Source organism: Parus major, chromosome 5, assembly GCF_001522545.3.
Source record: "Parus major isolate Abel chromosome 5, Parus_major1.1, whole genome shotgun sequence".
NCBI lineage: Eukaryota > Metazoa > Chordata > Aves > Passeriformes > Paridae > Parus > Parus major.
The window spans coordinates 55964419-55982363 of NC_031774.1; the positions used below are offsets into that span (position 1 = coordinate 55964419).

The 17945-nt window shown below is 44.4% G+C and overlaps 1 protein-coding gene across 3 annotated transcripts in view; it reads right to left on the reverse strand.

Moving 5' to 3' along the window:
- Window positions 1-17945, reverse strand: part of SYT16 (synaptotagmin 16) — a 73353-nt gene that overhangs the window by 11478 nt on the left and 43930 nt on the right. For all 3 annotated transcript variants that reach the window (XM_033515259.1, XM_033515258.1, XM_033515260.1), the window contains 3 exons: window positions 13172-13428; window positions 8857-9300; window positions 7633-7822 (listed from right to left, as the gene is read on the reverse strand). In XM_033515259.1, coding sequence (XP_033371150.1) covers window positions 7633-7822; window positions 8857-9300; window positions 13172-13428 — 891 coding nt within the window. The remainder of the gene's footprint in view (window positions 1-7632; window positions 7823-8856; window positions 9301-13171; window positions 13429-17945) is intronic.

Consider the following 17945-nt stretch of genomic DNA (forward strand, 5'->3'; position numbering starts at 1 on the left):
ACTTTGCCAAAGAAAATCCATCCCCAGTTACACAGTGAAATTAGTGGAGCTACAGCAAGGATGAGCCGGAAGATTTACTGAGGAATGTATGTGTAAGAGCATCTATTCATTATGAAGGCAAACATTTTCCATCTAATTACATGCTCAGGTTCAGTAATGGCCTCATTACCGTGGTGTCTCAGCACTCTGTGCTCTTCAGAGTGTTTACTTTTGTGCCACCTCCATCAAGCACAAAAGAAAAAGAGATTAGGGCTGACATTCTTGAAAATGCCTAAGTGCTCACCTTCTGTTTAGGCACCCATCTCACTGACATGAGGAACAGTGAGACCTCTTAATATCTGGGAGTGTCTGAGGCTGCAGCTTGCCCACGGTTACACAAAAGTCTGTGAAGATTCAAGAACAAAGTCTAATTTTGCCGAGACCAATTTTAGCACCACATCCACCAGGCTCTCCTTTCCATGCAGGTTTTGGAACAGAAGTTCTTGCTGCAGAGCATTTTCACTCTGAACTCATCTTGCCTCTCTGGTACGAGTGGACTCATACCAATGTTCACGTATGCATAAAATATCAACATCTCAGCATTTAATACCAGAGTGAAAAGCATTAAATCAAGGAATGCTGTAAGAAGCCAGACACATTTTGGGCTAGTGCTGCATCTTCTTACTCCAGAGGGTTGGGCAAAGCTCTCCTCACGCAGACTGCTCTGTCTCCATCAACCATCAAACACCTCTCCAGAGCTCATCTGCAAAGGCAATCAGTTTTTCCAGGATTCTTCTAATGACCCATTTCTGTCATGATTCTTCTGAGGGAACTAACTGATAATGACAACTCAGGGGAATAATCAGCTGTAATTTATGCACTCCTGTTTTTGGAGCAGGGACCACAGCCTGCGTTCTGCTTTCACTTGCACTGAGCACCACCATTATTAGTAAAGCTGACCCATGAGCAAGAGCACTGCAAATACAAAAGCCAACCCCCTGCTTGAATTTATATTTAGAAAGGAAGTAAACAACCACAGACTCCTGACCCCTCACGTCTGTGGACTGCAGGGTACCGCACAGCGCCGTGCGGACTTTCCCACCCGCGCTCCAGGCAAGCTAGCTCATTTCCAAAAGCAGGATAACCATGTCAGCATGCTGCAATCCAGACTAATAACAGCCGCAGTAGAAGAAAGCCCTGGGCCTGGAGCTTAATTTCCCCCAGCTGGCAAGCCCACGCTCCCAGCCTACATAATGAACGGCAGCACCGCGTGGCGAAGCGGCCCCGGAGCCCGGCTCTGCGCTGCTCTGTACAGGCAGCTCAACGTGAGGTCTCAGTTTGAGGCCCAGAAGAGCATTTGTCCTGGCTTTGCCTCCCCTTTCAACCAGCAGTTGGGCAGAACACTGAACACTCACACTCTGAGCTGGGCTCGCTGCAGCTGCATCAGTAAAATAGCAGGGAGGAGAATGAGACCCGAGCTTTTGATCCCAACCCCACGTCATGGAAGTCTGGATTAAGGCAGTTTATGGCCTAGTGTATAAATCATACAAGAGCTGGGAGCTGCCTACTACACTGCTGAGAAGCCAACTTTCCTTTCCCTGTTCCACCAAGCCTCCTCTTCTCAGGTTCCCTCTCCCGGGGCTGGCGGCTCTCTCACAAGGGAGAGGTTGGGATCTGGCAACCTTCACAACATGTGAGTCATCAGAGAGCAGACCAGCAGCGCCTGTAATTTCAAATGCAGCAGAAAGGAATGCTCCCTGGAAGCACTGCTCAGCCTGAGGGGAGGGAATTGCTGCTTCAGGGACTTGCAAGAGGGGCAGGAGATGAGGGCCCCCTGGAACCAGCTGCACAGGTCTCTCAGGAAGGAAAGTTCCAGAGAACCTTGGAGCTCAGTTCCTCAGTGATCCTCCTCTGCTGCCTCAATGCCCACTCCATTTCACAGCACAGCCTCTCCTGGGACATGTGTCAGGCTGCAGAGCCAGTTCACCACCTGCCTGCACTCCCCAGCCCTGAGGAGGGCACAGACACCTCCCCAGGTGCACACTGTGACTCTCCTCTGATAAGGGCATTTCTGCTCTTTTCCACATCAGGGCACTGCTGCTGCCTCAGAGAGGGGGCTGGAGCTTTACCAGCAATGCAGAGCCGAGCAGATCAGGCAGCATGGATGGATACACACCTTCCCAGCCACAGCAGCATGTGAGGGTGCTTAGCCCGGCTCTTGTCACCTCCGGCAGCAGCACCCAGGGGCATGGCTTGATTGCACAGCCTGTGATCAGATCTTCTGCAAACGCTGCTGCTCCACAGCGCCACGGCAGATTCACACTGAGCACTCAGCTCCAGCTGAAATTTGGATTTAGGATTGTTCCATTCTGGTAGACATGGCTTTTTTCTTCTGCTTGTTTTGGGAGGGGAAGAATTTTGTTGTTCACAGCTATGGGAGTGGGAGAGCATCACCATCCATCCACTTCAAATGCAGCCCTTTGATTCAGAAAGATCTTCATTTCTATACCCAGCAACTGTATCGTGGACTGTGCTTTTCACAGACCCTTTAGAAACCTAAAGCTATTGAAAACATCACTGGATAACCAAGCACTATCCCTGGACGTCTGACTATTATGGAATATCCCCCTCAAAAATCTCACAGTCCCTCCTTGAAAGCCCATTTTTCACTTGTTTTGATGGTGACATTCGTTCTCCTAAGCCTGCTCAGTGCCACGCCCCAGCTGTGGTGGGAAGAGCTGTACCCAGCCAGCCCATCCACCCAAGAGGAGCCAGTAGCACACACAGCAGCGAGTCCATGAGAATACAGCAAATGCTGGCTCTCTCACAAGCACTCTCGAATCTCCAGCGATTCGTGACTCAAGAACATCCTCAGTCAGAGGCTTTGTATTTAACAATCCTCTGTGGAACTTTCTCTGTGGATTTCTCCTGTGCTGCACAGAACTGAAGCAGGCTTCCAGTGTCCAGGACATCCTGTAGTGAGGGATGTGACGGTGTAGGTGAAGAGCTGTCTCCTCTTCAGAACCTGCTCCCTCCTCCTTTCCTTTTACCATCCTTTGGTTTTGTATCAGGGGAAGACAAATTGACACTTTCCCAAATTGACACTTTCCCAATGACACCTAGAGACCTCTGTGAATCCTCCCCCATCTCCCTTTGTTGTAGCATCCTGGGAGGCACAGTCTATTCAGCTACAGCTCACTGGAAACTGTTCCCATTGTCCTGATTGCCTACAACTCTCCTCACCACATCTTTTCAGTTCTGCATATTCTGTCTGGACAGAGAAAGGCAGAACTGTACACAGTGTTCATTACACCAGTGAATGTGTATTCACAATCAAATACCAATTTTCCATTTTGTCCACCTTAAACTGGGATTTTTTTTTTCACTACTATTGGTGACCCTTGAGCTGACATTTTCCTGCAGCTATTTACCATAAGCCTAATATTTCACTCTCAAGTGGCTCTGGGTCCATCAGATCACATTTGAATTCCACCTGTGTCCCCATGCAATACCTTACACCCATCCACACTTCCTCTTCCACCTCACTGCCCAGCTGCTCGTTACTGAGACATCCTCCTGGGGCTCCTTGCATCTGGCCTCATCTTTTCCACCCAGAACAAAGCTTCCTCAGCTCTTCTTCTTATAAGCTTATTCCAGCTATTTTCTTGGATTGGCAACAAGAAGGTACAGAAGGAGAGGTGGTTTTCCACGATCTTACTGCCACTGACTGGCAAGCACTCAGCAGCAGCAAGAAGCTCCCCAGCACATCTCTGATATCCAATGTCTGGAGGAGTGAATCCATCCCAGCTTGCCCTGGCACAGATCCCTCCTTCCATTACTGATGGCATGGGAACATGAATCACAAAGCTTTAGGAGCTCAAGCAAGTTCCCTGTTCAGAGCAAGATATGCAGGTTAAAAGTTAATTTATCTTATTCAGCTTCCCAGCCTGTTTTGAATTAAAGGAATTAACCTGTGCCTTTGTTCTCCAGGAATGTAACAGGGATAATAACTTTTCCCTCAAAAATAAGCAGATAAAATCCACTAATGGCTTTCAAGCACTCTGATCCCAGAACAAATAGGATCCTAATGTAAAGATCCTAATTTTCCTATGGGAGCATTTTCTGTACTTGTTGGCATTGTTACCTGGGGCTCAGGTAGATGTTTGTTTCCAGGCAAGTCTTTACTTCAAGAATTTCTCCTGTTCCCCATAGAAATCCTGAGAGTTTGTTCTCTCCCCTCCTGTCTACTCCAGCATCAGTTCTATTGTATTTGTTTAATGGGGTTAATATGCTGCTGGCATAATAATGATCATGCACGGATGCAATTATTATGTGTGATTAATTCTGCAGCTGACGAGAAGCTTGGAGGACTTTTCTTAGGCGAGGGAATAACTTCACAATAGCTCTTCTCACATTGCATTACACACAGACATAAACCCCAAAAGAAATGCAGAAGGGAACAGAAGGAAGGCTGGATTAGAGGAGACAGAGCTGTACCCAGCAGAGCAGCTGATGAAGGTTTAGTATCACATGGGCAGACACATTTCTGTGCTTTGTGTTTATGCACTGACTAGCTCAAATGATTCCTGGTCCATCACTGTGATCCCAAGGTATTACTTCCATGCACATAGTATGTAACTGGTTATAAATTTTTAATGACATTTCTGCCAGTGGTGTAAGCTTCTCTTGTTACTTTTTTTTTTTTTTTTAAATAATAAACACCCTTTAAACCAACACTGCATTTTGTTCTAAGATACAAGACCACAGGCCAAAATACAAACTCCTACAAAATGCCAGCACAGGTTAATGATTTTTAAAAGAAGCAAGGAGAATGAGGTGCACAGCACACAAGCCATTAGCACTAAAATACCAACAGTGTCCACATCTGACAAAACTGTAAGATGCTTTTCTGCACGAGGCTTTTTGGCACACCCAGATAATTTACGGTCCAATGCTGGAGCCACGCTCTTGAGTGCTCTTAAGTGCTCTGAGTGATAATGGATCTATCTGTGTGATCAGGGAATGTAAGCTTAGGCCTATAGCTCAGCATGTTCCCCAGAACAATACCTGCACACTTATCCTCCACCAAACTATTCTTAAATCCCATATTTGTAACCTGAAAGGAAGACACTGCCTGCACAGTTTAAGTCTTTGTAAGCTGCCCAGCTGTTTTCTAACCCATTTATTACCCACATAAACACCCATGACTTTGACATTTACCTGACTCACTTTAAAGGTTTAAGTGAAGGAGAAAATGTGCCCAGGAAACACTGAGACAGGCATCATCTCCTTTTTCTTCTCTAGAAAACCATCTGTCTCAGCCTCTGCAGTCTTTAACACCTAAAATCACCAATGCTCCAGTCCAGTTCCTTCTCCTGCACACACTGAAATCCCTGAGCAAGGATGCCAAGGAGGCAGCACACATCCTGTGGGTGTACAGGTGGCAGAGAAGAGGGTCAAGGTGGGCAAAAAGCACAGCTGGAGACTTTGCTGTTGTGCAAAACTCCTTTGCCATTCCTAAAAGCTGACAGGACCACATATGGGTCCTGTACAGGGTCTGTGTGTGCAGGGCTGGGAATGGAGAGGGATTCTGCCCCTTGGCTTCTCTCAGTCTTACTATAAATGGCTGCCCTGAATAGCAGTTTAGGCTCAGTATTCAGGTGTTCCACAGGGCTATTATATCCAAAATTTCCATGATACTTTAAAGAAATCACTCCCTCTGAGCCTTGAACAGCGGAAGCTCAAATAGGACCTATTTAAGAAAACACAAGGGCTCTTTGCTCACCCTCCAAAAAGGGGCTCAGCAGTTTTAGCTTTCACCTTGTGAAGGACTTACTGAGCATCTCATTCAGCCAGCAGCATGTTCCAGACATAACGAGGGCCCTCACAGCCCTGCTCTGCAGGGCCTGAGGGGTTATCAGTGAAATGCTACTCCAGCACCTGGGCAAGGGCTGCTTTCCTTCCTTCCTTTTAATTTCTTTCAGTTTCTGCTTCACTGGGTTTTCTTTTTCTCATCACACTACTGGGGGCTTTGCAGTCAGAGAACAATTCAGAAGGCAGAAGCAACAATGTGACTTGGAAAAAAAGAAGTAGATTTTGATAGGTTCAGAGTTTGCTTATAATAAATAATGGATTTCTATGTTTCACCTAAAGGTTGATCTAGCATTGAGAGATATTGGTCTGACACTGCTCTGTATCATCTGGATACAGAAAGGATGAAATTTCATTTATGTGGAAAAGAAGTGGGCATTACAGATGCCTGAAAATTTATTTGGACCTATATGGGGACTACTTTAATTTCATTTCTGAGAGTAAAACTTTAGGGTGTGTCTGCTCTGCAGCATATATAAACAGGAGAGCTCTCTGCAGGGGCAAGGTTGCCTTTGTCTACTTTTGTTTTAAATTACTGGAAAAGATCCCAACTTAAAACCTTTTATTAAAACATGTACATGCAAACAAGAATGTGGTTTTAAGTAACCCACGTGGAGAACTATGTTGTCACAGCTAATAAAAGACAGTGAGGGCTGCACAGGCTGGGGTCAGGTGTTTTACTGTTGCACAGATTTACCCTTAATTCTCAAGGGACTGACTGATGACACAGATTGTTTCTGTAACCTACTTAAGTACAGTTTAGTGGAAAACCTGACTTTTCACATCCATGTAATGAAATATCTCATAAATATTTTGCTAGATGTGAACCAAAGAGGAGAGCATCTTGCAAAAGCAATTTCAGTGTTTTGCAGCTCGAGATACTCTGTCCAACCCAGAGAAGGCAAGGAGCTGTCAAAGATTCACCAGCTTTGACAAGCAGGCACACACCACAGAAAGCAAACACACCAACACACAGAAAGGTGTTTTCACATTGCCATTAGCTGCTGGTTTCAGACAGGCAAAAGGACAGCAGGAGATGAATGAAGCACTGCTGCCCAACCCCTGAATGAGGCTGAACAAGGTTGAACAGCAGCAGCAGGTGACTGTGGCTGTGACTCCATCCCTGCCATGGACATCACCAGCACCATCCTTCTCAAGGACTTTCTGCAGCTCAGGCACCAACTGCACCTACTCTGAGGCAATTCCCATTTTTTCCTTTAGGACTGGAACTCAGCTGTTGCAACAACTCTCAGATCTTCCTTCTGCAGAAGTTTCCTTGTGCAGCAGTGGAGAATTCACAGCAGGAGGGTCCCCAAAGGGCCCAGAGCACTGGGTCTCCCAGCACTCAGCAGCACAGCAAGGGGACTAAACCAAGTGTAGCCCTGGGAAACACTTAATGGCACCAGGCAGGGCCTCTGTGGGTCACATAGTGACATTTAAACACTTGGGAAGTGCTTCTTGCTCTTTTTTAATGGATCTGCTGAGAATTACTCTGTGCATTGGGTACAACAGCACTTTTGCCATAATCAGATCTTGTAAAGATATGAGCAATAAAGCAGACATTTGGGTATTACTGTCCCATCAGCTGAGCCTTCATATGATTCCCTCCAATTGCCCTGTAATATTTATCAGTGCATGGATCTGAAATAATACTTAATTTTCAATCAGGTACTCTGCAAGGAAACCCAGCTCAGAAACGCTGCAGTTGAGTTCCTTGAGGAAGAAAATAAAAAAGCAAATTTTGGCTCAATGGTGCTATTTAATAGCAGAGAAAGTACTTACCAGGTGGTCTATTAATTGCAAGGTTTCGGAAATGACTGCCTTTGATCATCTCCACTGACAGTCTCCCTGTAGTGGCATTGTATGACAGTCCCACGAGCAGCTCTGGCACCCCTCCATGTGACAGGGACTGTGTTGAGGAAGCGCTATCACTGTGAGAGATTGCTGACAGACTCAGCTGAGAATCTGCACTCTGCAGGGAAAGAGCACTGAGAGAATCATCAGGACATTCACCACCCCCCTCCTTAATTTATATCTCGTGGCCTTGTTTAGTAAGATGTCTCTGAAGAAATTACAATAACTGAGAATTAATTATGCTGGGGCACCAGAAGAATCAGAGCATCGCTTTTACAAAAACACATCTCTGAACTTTCTCTTTAAAGATGAGGAACTCTGAGTGAAGTGTTATCACGAGTGTAAATCAAAGCCTCTGAGATGAGCAAACATCCTACTACACTAATACTCTGTGCATCTCCTTGATAATGGCTTTTGGATGGAATACACTTTTCAGTTTGGCAGTTTCTGGCCTTGTACTGTGAATTTTCTTACTTTCTCTCCTTGTACCACAACGCTTTCACTATTCTCCACTTCACCTGGAGTAGGAAGTTTTATTCATTTCACGTGCACAGCCTCTCTCTGAGCTTTTTGTAGACAATGAATCACGACAGAGCTCATCTACACAAATTGATTGGCATAGCCAGAGCTGGATTCAACTGTGATGTGCATGGAAAATCAAGAAGCAGCACAGCCAGTTCCTCTTCACATGACCCACCTCTCCACTTCCATCTGCCACGTAGAGGAGCCTTACTAAGCATTCCTGGCAAGATGGAAACTGCACAGTGGAGATCCACGAGCTGGTGTCTAGGGCCAAATGAGGTACCTAGGGCAGTATCAGCACAGTGGTGCACAGGGACCTCATGGAAATTAAGACTAATTATGCCTTGGTGCTTCCCAGACCAGCCTACTGTATCTGAACAGCACAGCATGTGGTGACTCGTGCAGATGTAGTAGATCCACACGGTTTTGTGAAAGCTTGCTAGCTGAGCTGTTAATAAAACACAGCTTTGCACAGGGAAGAAAAGCCCTGTGCTTCCCCTTACTGATAACTTTTGTAGTGACAGCAGGTCAGACCCGCCAGTCACACACACACTGAATGAAAGACTTCAGGAACACCATATTCACCAAAAACCAGTGTTATGGACTCCATCTGTCCTTCATCAAACTTACACTCAGGTTACTCCTTGGCTCCAGGAGCAGCGTCACCTTCACCTCCCCTTCCTGGCTGATGCCGCTCAGGTAGAACAGCTGCTCCCCCATCATCTTCTCCCCAACCACCTTGTGCACGGCGTAGAGGCGGAAGCGAACGGCCTGGCTGCTCAGCTCCTGAGCTTCCAGCTTGCTGAAGGTGATTTTGTCCTGGAAGATGGGGATGGGTCCTCTCTGCACACTCGTCTTACCCCTCTGTCTCTTGCCCGGCATCAGAACCGCGTGCACTTGCCAGGTGTTCACGCCACTGCGGTCCTTGTCTGGGATGTCCCTGGCCTCCAGGACAGTGGCTATGAGCTTTTGGCTTGAGGATTTATAGGTGAAGATGACATCCAGGTCCCCACATTTGCAGATGGGCTCATGGGCACCGTGATGGGCTGGCGCGATGCTCGCTTCGTTGTGCTCCTGGAAAGAGAAGGAAGAAGTGAAACCTCCACTGGAGTTCAACTGTCTCTATGATTCCAAATCCATTTAAAAAGAAATTTTTCTCCTCACTTGTGCCTGCAAGCATAGGCAGTTGCTGTGTGATTTATGGATCCCACTATTTCTGGAAAGGCCAATGATTAATTGCCTGATTTTGTGTAATAGTCCCCATAAGCTCTAGTAAGCAACAGCACTTGTTGAAACATTTCCAGCAAAAAGTTTCATCAATATTTAAGTGTTTTGCAGGAGATGGTTAATTTGGCAAACATTCTACATAGAGAAAACCTAAACAAAGGGATTTTTGCATTTCATTCAGGTCAATATTGAGGCACCAGCAAAACATTTTGACCTACTTAACCTGTTACTTTGAACATACACTGGAATTGTTTTTCAAGGTGGATTTTTTTTTCTTATTACATTATTAAAATCAAACAATTCAGCTGAATCTGCAAATTTTTTGATATTTTGTTCTGCTAAAAATTTAAAAAAAAAAAAATTGTGTTCAATTTGAAGAGGAAATCACCATGTCAGAATTTCTTGTGGAATGGAAATTCCATTTCTAGATGCTATCCCGTAATTCAATAGTTTTTCTATTGCAAAAGTAATGATAATGGAGAAAAGCAGTCTGATTAAATACATATTGATTCTTTATACCCTTCTAAAATCTCCCAAGAGAGGCATCTGTTCCTTCTGTTCAGTTTGGGTACTAATACATTCAGAATAAAAAATTCAAAATAAACAATCACAACATGTGCAGACCAATTCACACACAATCTTTTACCTACTTTTAAAACAAAAACCATCTTGATAAAACAAGATAAAACCATGGATGCTCACCTTACCTTTTGCTGAGTGGGTGTGTGGGTTTCTGTTCAACAGTGCTTTTTTATCTTAGAGCTAGAATGTGCTTCATATGATAAAGGGGTTGCTATAGTGATCAATGATTTGTATTTAAACATGAGTATACACTGTACTAGGGAAAGATTTTCAGTTAATAGCCAGAAGGTGAATTAAGGCCTGTCACCACCATCTGAGTCACCCTCCTCCTCAAACATTTATCTTCTTTTCACATTTCAAGTAACACTTCTTTCCAACACAGGAATCTTTTTGTTCAGAGAACAGATGATGGGCCACGGGACGTCTGGTGTTAAGTCCCTTCTGAAGTGTCTGGGGTGGTGTGTCTCAAACAGGGCCTCGGATAAACATCTAAATTGTTGTTTACTTCCTGTCAATCTACTTTTGAAGTGCTCAGATTCATCTGCCATGACATGCAAAGCTCCAGATTTTCACATTTTTCAGAGGTGTTTAAGACTTGTGCGCATGAACACAAAAGTCCAAGCGTGCAGATTAGTGACCAGCTGTTGTATGTCTTGCAGAAGTAATGTCAAAGGGAGAACAACACACCAAATTACTTGCTTGGCTACAGGAACACCTCTCTGTATGAACAGCAGGCTGCTAAAAACAAAAATGCAAGGCAGGCCAGGTTGCCTGGAGAGAGAGTGGAGTTACAAAAATGTGAAGTGCTTCTGTGTAGCAGTCAAGTTATTTCTGTCTGTCTGATAAAATAATGTTCAATATGGGATGGGATTGTGCTTGACTCGTATTTCCTTCCACATTTTCATCCCTCCACACTTTTATCTGTGAGTTTGAGTTTGAATCAAGGCACATTTAAGGACTGCTGCTAAAGTGTGGAGACAACCGTGCTTGAGGCATAGCTTTGCTTTCATGTCTGAGCCGGAAAATGTGAACTCCAGTGCATCAGCACAAACCCACAGGAATGAAAATCCTAGAGTCACTTTCCTGACTGAGCATATCACTTTCTGCAGTGTGTAAGGCAGACTGAAGGTCAGATATCTGCATTTTGACCTAACAGCCAGAAAACATTTGGATTTCAGGAAATCTCAAATTGTGCTACTAGAGCTGTGGCCAGACCCACTGCAGAGAAAACTGCATGAACTGGAGGCAAAGAGGGAAAGAGAAATGCCAAACTCCTTGGCAGTAAGATTTCCATGGGAAACCAAGCTTTGGAGACCTCATGGCCTGGCCCTTCCTGAGAGCACTGTGCTATCCAGGACTCACCCCCATGCAGGTTTGCTACACATCTACAGATCCTCCTTCTGTGGAAGTCATTGACAGAATTCCCCTCTGCCTTTGGAGCCCAGCTGGGCTGCGAGTGATTTGTGAATGTGCTGGTGATGTAGACACTTGAATTGGAATCCAAGGAAAGATTGGGGTTTAGATGCTCCATCTGAGTTTTTTTTCTTTCCCTCTTCCCACCACAGTTATTGAGAGGCCAGGCCAAGTATCCTCATTGATACTGTACATCTAACCCTGTCATTCAGGACAGCCAACATCCACTTCACTAAGTAAAATAAGTCCATTTCTGCCAGAGAAACCTGAAAGAGCAGCTAATTATGGACAAGGCTTGAAATGGTACTTGTGGTTCCACTGCAGGAGCATAAAATTACCATTTCTGTCTCTAAAGAGAGGTCCTTTGAGTGGAGCATAATAACACTTGGACATTTCTGGCATGTCAGAACATTTAGTTCCTGCAATAAAAAGTCTTTCATTAATCCACACAATACCTTTGAATGAGAAGCTGCTTGTAAGAGATAAACTGTGTCTTGGGCATTTCTGCTCCAGTATGCTGGAACCCTTCTTTGCATTTTTAAAATGTAGACACCAGGAGCAAAATGAGCCATGCATTCCAAAGAAATACAAGAGGACACCGGAGACACTGCGGCACACGTGAACCGTGGCAAAGCACATCAAACGTGGAAAAGAAGAAATGAGCCTCAGATGGGGCTCAGAGAGCAGAGTGTGTCAGAAACACAGCAAAGAGAGGGCAGGGCTGCAGGCACACACAGCTGCCACGTGGTGAATGGTGTTTTGTGGGATTGGGCTGTGCAGAAAACCAAAATGCTGCTCCAAACACCCCTCAGGGCTGGAGCATCTGCACCAAGAACTGCCTTCCAGCTCTGAACTGGCTGCAGGCAGCCTGCTCCAAGGATAGGGACCTTCCCTCAAAGCCTTGTTGCTCAGAGTCTGGTGGAGGTATGGATTTCCACAGCTCTCTTTTAACTCAGGGAGAAGATATGACCTTTGTGCTGTTCTTTTAATATGTCTGATGCAGGCTGATATTTTCCCAGAAATTTAATCCTGTGGTAAGATAACAAAAATCAACTTATCATGCAGAGAGATTAGAAGAGAAAAGGGGGATGCAAAGTCATCAGGTGTTTATAATGCCTTAACATCTGAAATGTTTCCTTGAGGATTCAAAATAAAATAAAGCTGAGGGAAAGCAGACTCAGGTTCTCTCCTTCCCTAAAAGTTTGCCTGGTATCACTGGGGCCAAGATTATGGTCATTTAGCCAGGTCACAGGCCAGCCCCCACCATTTGCCTCAAGATTTTCAGATTATTCCCATTGTCTGAGTCATAGAAACTACCTGGAAAAAGAGGCAGATCTGACCCAGTGACCACACACCGTGTCCTGGGACACACACCCTGCACCTGCAGCCAGTGACCAAGCCCTGGGCCACCACAGAGAGCTCTTTGCTAAATGGCAGCAAATGCTGCTGGGTAGCTAAAGTTCCAATTTCAGTTCAGAGACTGCAGACAGAAATCAAGCAATGAAAGTGTTTCTGTGAATCAGTGTTAGTAGCAAGAGGTAAAATGCCAGGAAAAGGGAAACACAAAGGAAGAGGTGTATGCTCATGCACACAAGCACACAGAAGCACCATCATCTTGTGCTGTGCTGATCAATTTTTCACTTCATTTCTCCTCTAACCTTTTTTGGCCCCCAATATCCTTCAAAAGCTTTCACCATGTGTAATAAATGATAATCCACTGTACCTCAGGGCTCCAAGCCGATGAGCTGTCAGTAGCATCATTTACTTCCAATCCCTGGCTGGCAAATGCTGTCTCCATTTCCAGACGTCCTTCCCTGTGTGACTGGCTGACACCATCCCCAGTTCTGGGCTCCATCCTGGGCCCTTTGTGCTGCCCAGTGCCCTTTCTCCTGGTTGTTGTTCTTGAATCAACAGATACGTGGTCATCTTCACGACAGGAAACGTTGTCTTGGTAACTCAGTTGGCTTAGTCCATCCAGATCTAACAATTTTCAGCAAGAAAACAATTTCAGAGGGATTAGAACAAATTCCTCCCCCTCCCAAAATGTGCCTGTCTCTCCTTTCTTGTATTTTTTTTCTAACTTTCCCCTAATCTCCAGTGCTTACAATAGACAGTTTCTGTTTCTTGCAGCACTGAACCAATAAAATAGCCAATCCTGTTTAAATCAGCATTTTAGAGAGGGGACATGGCTATTTCTCACCCCATCCTGAACTGAGAAACCCATTGCCTTTACTTGAACAAGTTATCCACAAAATGGAAGTGTCAGTGGAGTGTCTGGGATATTCAAGTGCAGACCCAAAGCAATCTCTTCTATGAAAACACAAATCAAACTACAGAAAAGCACAGCAGAGGCCTGATGAACAGGAATCACCATTTCCTCCTGGTCAGGAGGAGGAGATGACAAGCTTTAGCATTGTTCTCAAGAGCATGGTGCTGGTGAGGAAAGCAGCTTCACAGACATAACAGAGGGCCAGCATTACCCTCTCACCCATCCCTGAGAGCTTAGGTGAGCATGGCCAGCTCCAAAAGCCAACTAGGAATCTCTAAAATCTGTGCTTGGGCCGAATTGTCCTCCCAAGGACGACTGAGGGGAGATGTGTTACCTAATTTCCTAACTGCTTTTATTAGTTTCAATTAATCTTGTCCTACACGCCCGTACTCCATGGGCTAGAGTAAGCTTCATTAATGAGAATAAAATAATCCTCTCTGCTTCACACCACAGGTTCCTTTCCTACACCACTGAAATCTCTACTATGAACACAGGGTGCTTTTTTCTGCTTGAAAGCACCAGTGAGAGCTCTCTGGGTGGAGCAGCACAGATAATTACATGTCCAGGGACGTGTAATTAATGATGAAAAAACACCATGATTTGGCCTTGGATGTGTTCTGCAAGCACTTTCAGAAGAAAACCAGGGACATTCCTCCTCCTAATGCATCTCATGATGAGCCTTGCTTCAGGAACATGGAAAGACAGATTTTGCCTTCATCTCTTTCAAATAAGAAAAAGCAGTCACAGTGAAGGAATGAGCTGTACTTCCAGACAGCTGATGACAGAAATGAAAACATAACAATCTCCTTTGCAAACAGAGCTATTTGGGGTTTAAAGGTTTCACAGAGGAAGGTGAGGTTGGAGGGAGCCTCTGGAAGTCATCTTGTCCCCTCCCCTGCTCAAGAAGGGCTTGCTTTGTTCCTGTGAAGGTCACTACTAAAGAACAGTAACTTTTTTTTCAAATTTGGTCTCAAATTCAAATTTTAAAAAATAGTATTAATTGCTGTGTTTAATAGAAAACTATTAGTTTGCTTTTGCTAAATGAATAAATGTTTTTATTCCCTGTCTGATAAATGAGATCAAGAATCTGGTGGCAACTGACATGGAGAAGGCTGAAGTACCCAACAACTTTTTCTTTCTCAGTTTTCACTGTCAGCTGCTTGTCCCACATCTCTCAAGTCTGTGAATCTCCAGGCAGGGACTGGAGGAATGAAGTCCCACCCATCTTAGGAGAAAATCAGGTCTGAGAGCTTTGAATATCCACAGATCCATGGCACCTGATGAGATGCATTCCAGGGTCTTGAGGGAACTGACTCATGCAGGACAGACATGGACCTGTTAGAGCAGGTCCAAAGCAGGGCCATGAAAATTGTCTGAGGGCTGAAACACCTTTTGCATGAGGACAGGCTGAGAGACTTGGGGTTGTTCCTCCTGGAGAGCAGAAGGGGTCAGGAAGACCTTATTGCTGCTTTTCAACACTTGAAGGGGGATTACAAGAAGGAAGGAGAGACACTTTGTGCCAAGGCCTGTAGTGACAGGACAAGGGTAATATTTTAAACTGAAACAGGTGAATTTAAGTTGGATACAAGGAGGAAATTCTTTCCTGTGAGGTGGCACAGGCTGATCAGAGAAGCTGTGGGTACCCAGCTTTGGATGTGTTCAAGGCTAGGCTGGATGTGACTCTGAATAACTTGATCAAGGCAGGGGGATCGAACTAGATAAATTTCAAAAGTCCTTTCCAACCTGAGCCATTCTATGATCCTCTACACATCTCTCTGTCTTAGAACAAAAAGCCCAAATATTTATGAGTAGAAGAAATTCTGTGTTTGGCATTATCAGCAAATATACTGTTTCTGATGCTTATCTGCTCCACACACACACGCAGAATTCCAACAAGAGGAGTGGGGATTATACTCAGGAACATTTCCTGCAGGTGAACAGAAGTCCTTATTCCTGTCCTTGGCTGCTTTCTCCATTTAAGAACTCAGAAATTAGGAGAATAACTTTGTCCCCTTTCTTCAACTATGAACAATCTCCACTCTCCCTCCCAGTAAAATGCTTCAAGCACAGGCACTTCAACCAAGAAGTCTGAGAGCATCTCACAGCTTTGTAATTATGATCCTCTTCCTCATGGGAGATGGTCCTTCAGGAGCAAAGAGGGATCCAAATTCATATCTCTCAAATTCCAGGTGAATGCTCTTCTCACTCCCTTCTGAAATGTAAAACCCATCTCTTCTCCTCCTGTTCATCCTCCCATCTGGCAGACCCAGTTCTGAACTGAGAGCCCTCATTGTCTCACCTCTGCCCTGAGCTGAAAGTCTTCAGTGTGGGGAGAAAGTATTTTTATTTTTTTGGCCATAACTCCCCTTCTTCTCTACAGTCAGAAAACAGAAAGAACTCAACAAAAGAGCATAAGCAAGAAATAAAATAACAGAAATTCCACGCTTTTACTGAGACTGAATGGATACAGGCACTCCTTAAGGCATTTAATTAGCAAGCCAATGTCTAATACACTTTTAAACAGTGGGTCATCCATCAAAGCACACACCACACAGCAGGCTTTCAGAATAAAATGCTTCTGTAGTAAGAAATTATCCTCACACAATTGTCTTGTGGGTTTGACTCCTGCTGGGATAATATCTAGATCAATAATAGAGGAATTTTCAAAAACTACATTAAAGCCATAAAAGTCTACCCATAACAGGAGAACTCCAGAAATATATTAATAGAGCAAACCATCTCCCTGAGACTCAGGCACAAAATGAATGTGTTAGGAAAGCAAATGTAGTATTCAGGGGAAGGAAAGAAAAAAGGTGATTCACCCAAGCCAATCAGAGAAACAGTCTGGCTTTTTCTTTAAATTTAGAGCAGTTTAGTAAGAGATAATCACGTATAAATACCAGTATTAGACGATCATTACAGGTAATAGACCGACCACACAGACTAGAACAACTACACCTCTCCAATTACATCCGTTCCAACATTATATTCACAAAATAAATGTTGAAAACAAAAGTTCCTCCTGTAAAGGAAAAGGTCAGAGCAGTAAAATGCCTGTAATTTACCTGAGAGATCTTTAAGGAAGAAAATGTCAACCGTCTTATGAATACCTGACGTGAATAAACAGCACAGCATCAGGGACAGAGGTTGAGACAGCATTATCTGAACTTTAATTAGCCAAGATTCCCTGCAGAGCAATAGCAGACAATTCAATGATTAAGGGCAGATAGTAGTGTACAATGAAAAATGTGATTTTCCTTAAGAATTCTGTCTCCCAAACTTTCCCTTTCAGGTCATATGTTCACAATCCAGGAAGGAGGCAGGGGGGGATACTGGGTAGCAGAAATCATCAATAAATCAGAAAAGTCTGTGTTCAGGGTTGGAGAATTGTGAAAAAACTGTCAGATGAAAGTATGAGCATGACCTCCTAAAAGACCCCTAACAGGAACTGGGATATAGAAGCATGTCTCCAAAGATACAAGGAATGCTTGGCACATCCAACACTGAAAACCAGGCTGGAAAATGTTGTGCAGTCCCTCCTCACATTGGCAGGCAAATGTTCTGGCTAATTTACAGTACCTTTCTTTTTTTTTTCAATGACACACAATCTCTCAGTTCTATGAATCTTTATATCGTGCCAAAGAAATGTCCTGAGAGGTCTCATCACTTCCTAAAACTCAACTGCCAGAGTTAAAAGATGGGGACAGGTAGATCTTGCTAAATTAGCACCACACAGCTCATTAACCAGCAAGAAACATAGATGAAGAATTTATGTGTGCCTGTTACCTGTGCTGATGTCATGGGGTTAAACCTCCAAGGCTGTGTTTGCTATGTGAACTCCGAGGAATCATTGTGCTTCCGTGCAAAAAGAAAATCTAAAATTTAAAAAAAACTTTAAGAAGCATGTATTTGCTTTGAAAGAAAGAAATTAGATCCCTTTTTTAACCTGTATATAAACTCATGATGAAAGTTAAGAACCTGTTTAAATATAGTCCAGAGGAAGAAAGGATTTCAGGATGGACCTAGGTACCTCTAGACCTGAAATCCTCCTAGCTACAAGCAGTGATTTTCCAAACCCCTTTTCCTATAAGACAGCAGAGCTATGGATTAGTGGGCTTGAGGCATATTTGCTCACACAGCAGCAATTCTTTTGCCAGTCCCCTGCTACAGCCCCAGCTCCAAACCACTCTGCAGTACCCCTGAACCCCTTGTACTGAGACAAACCCAC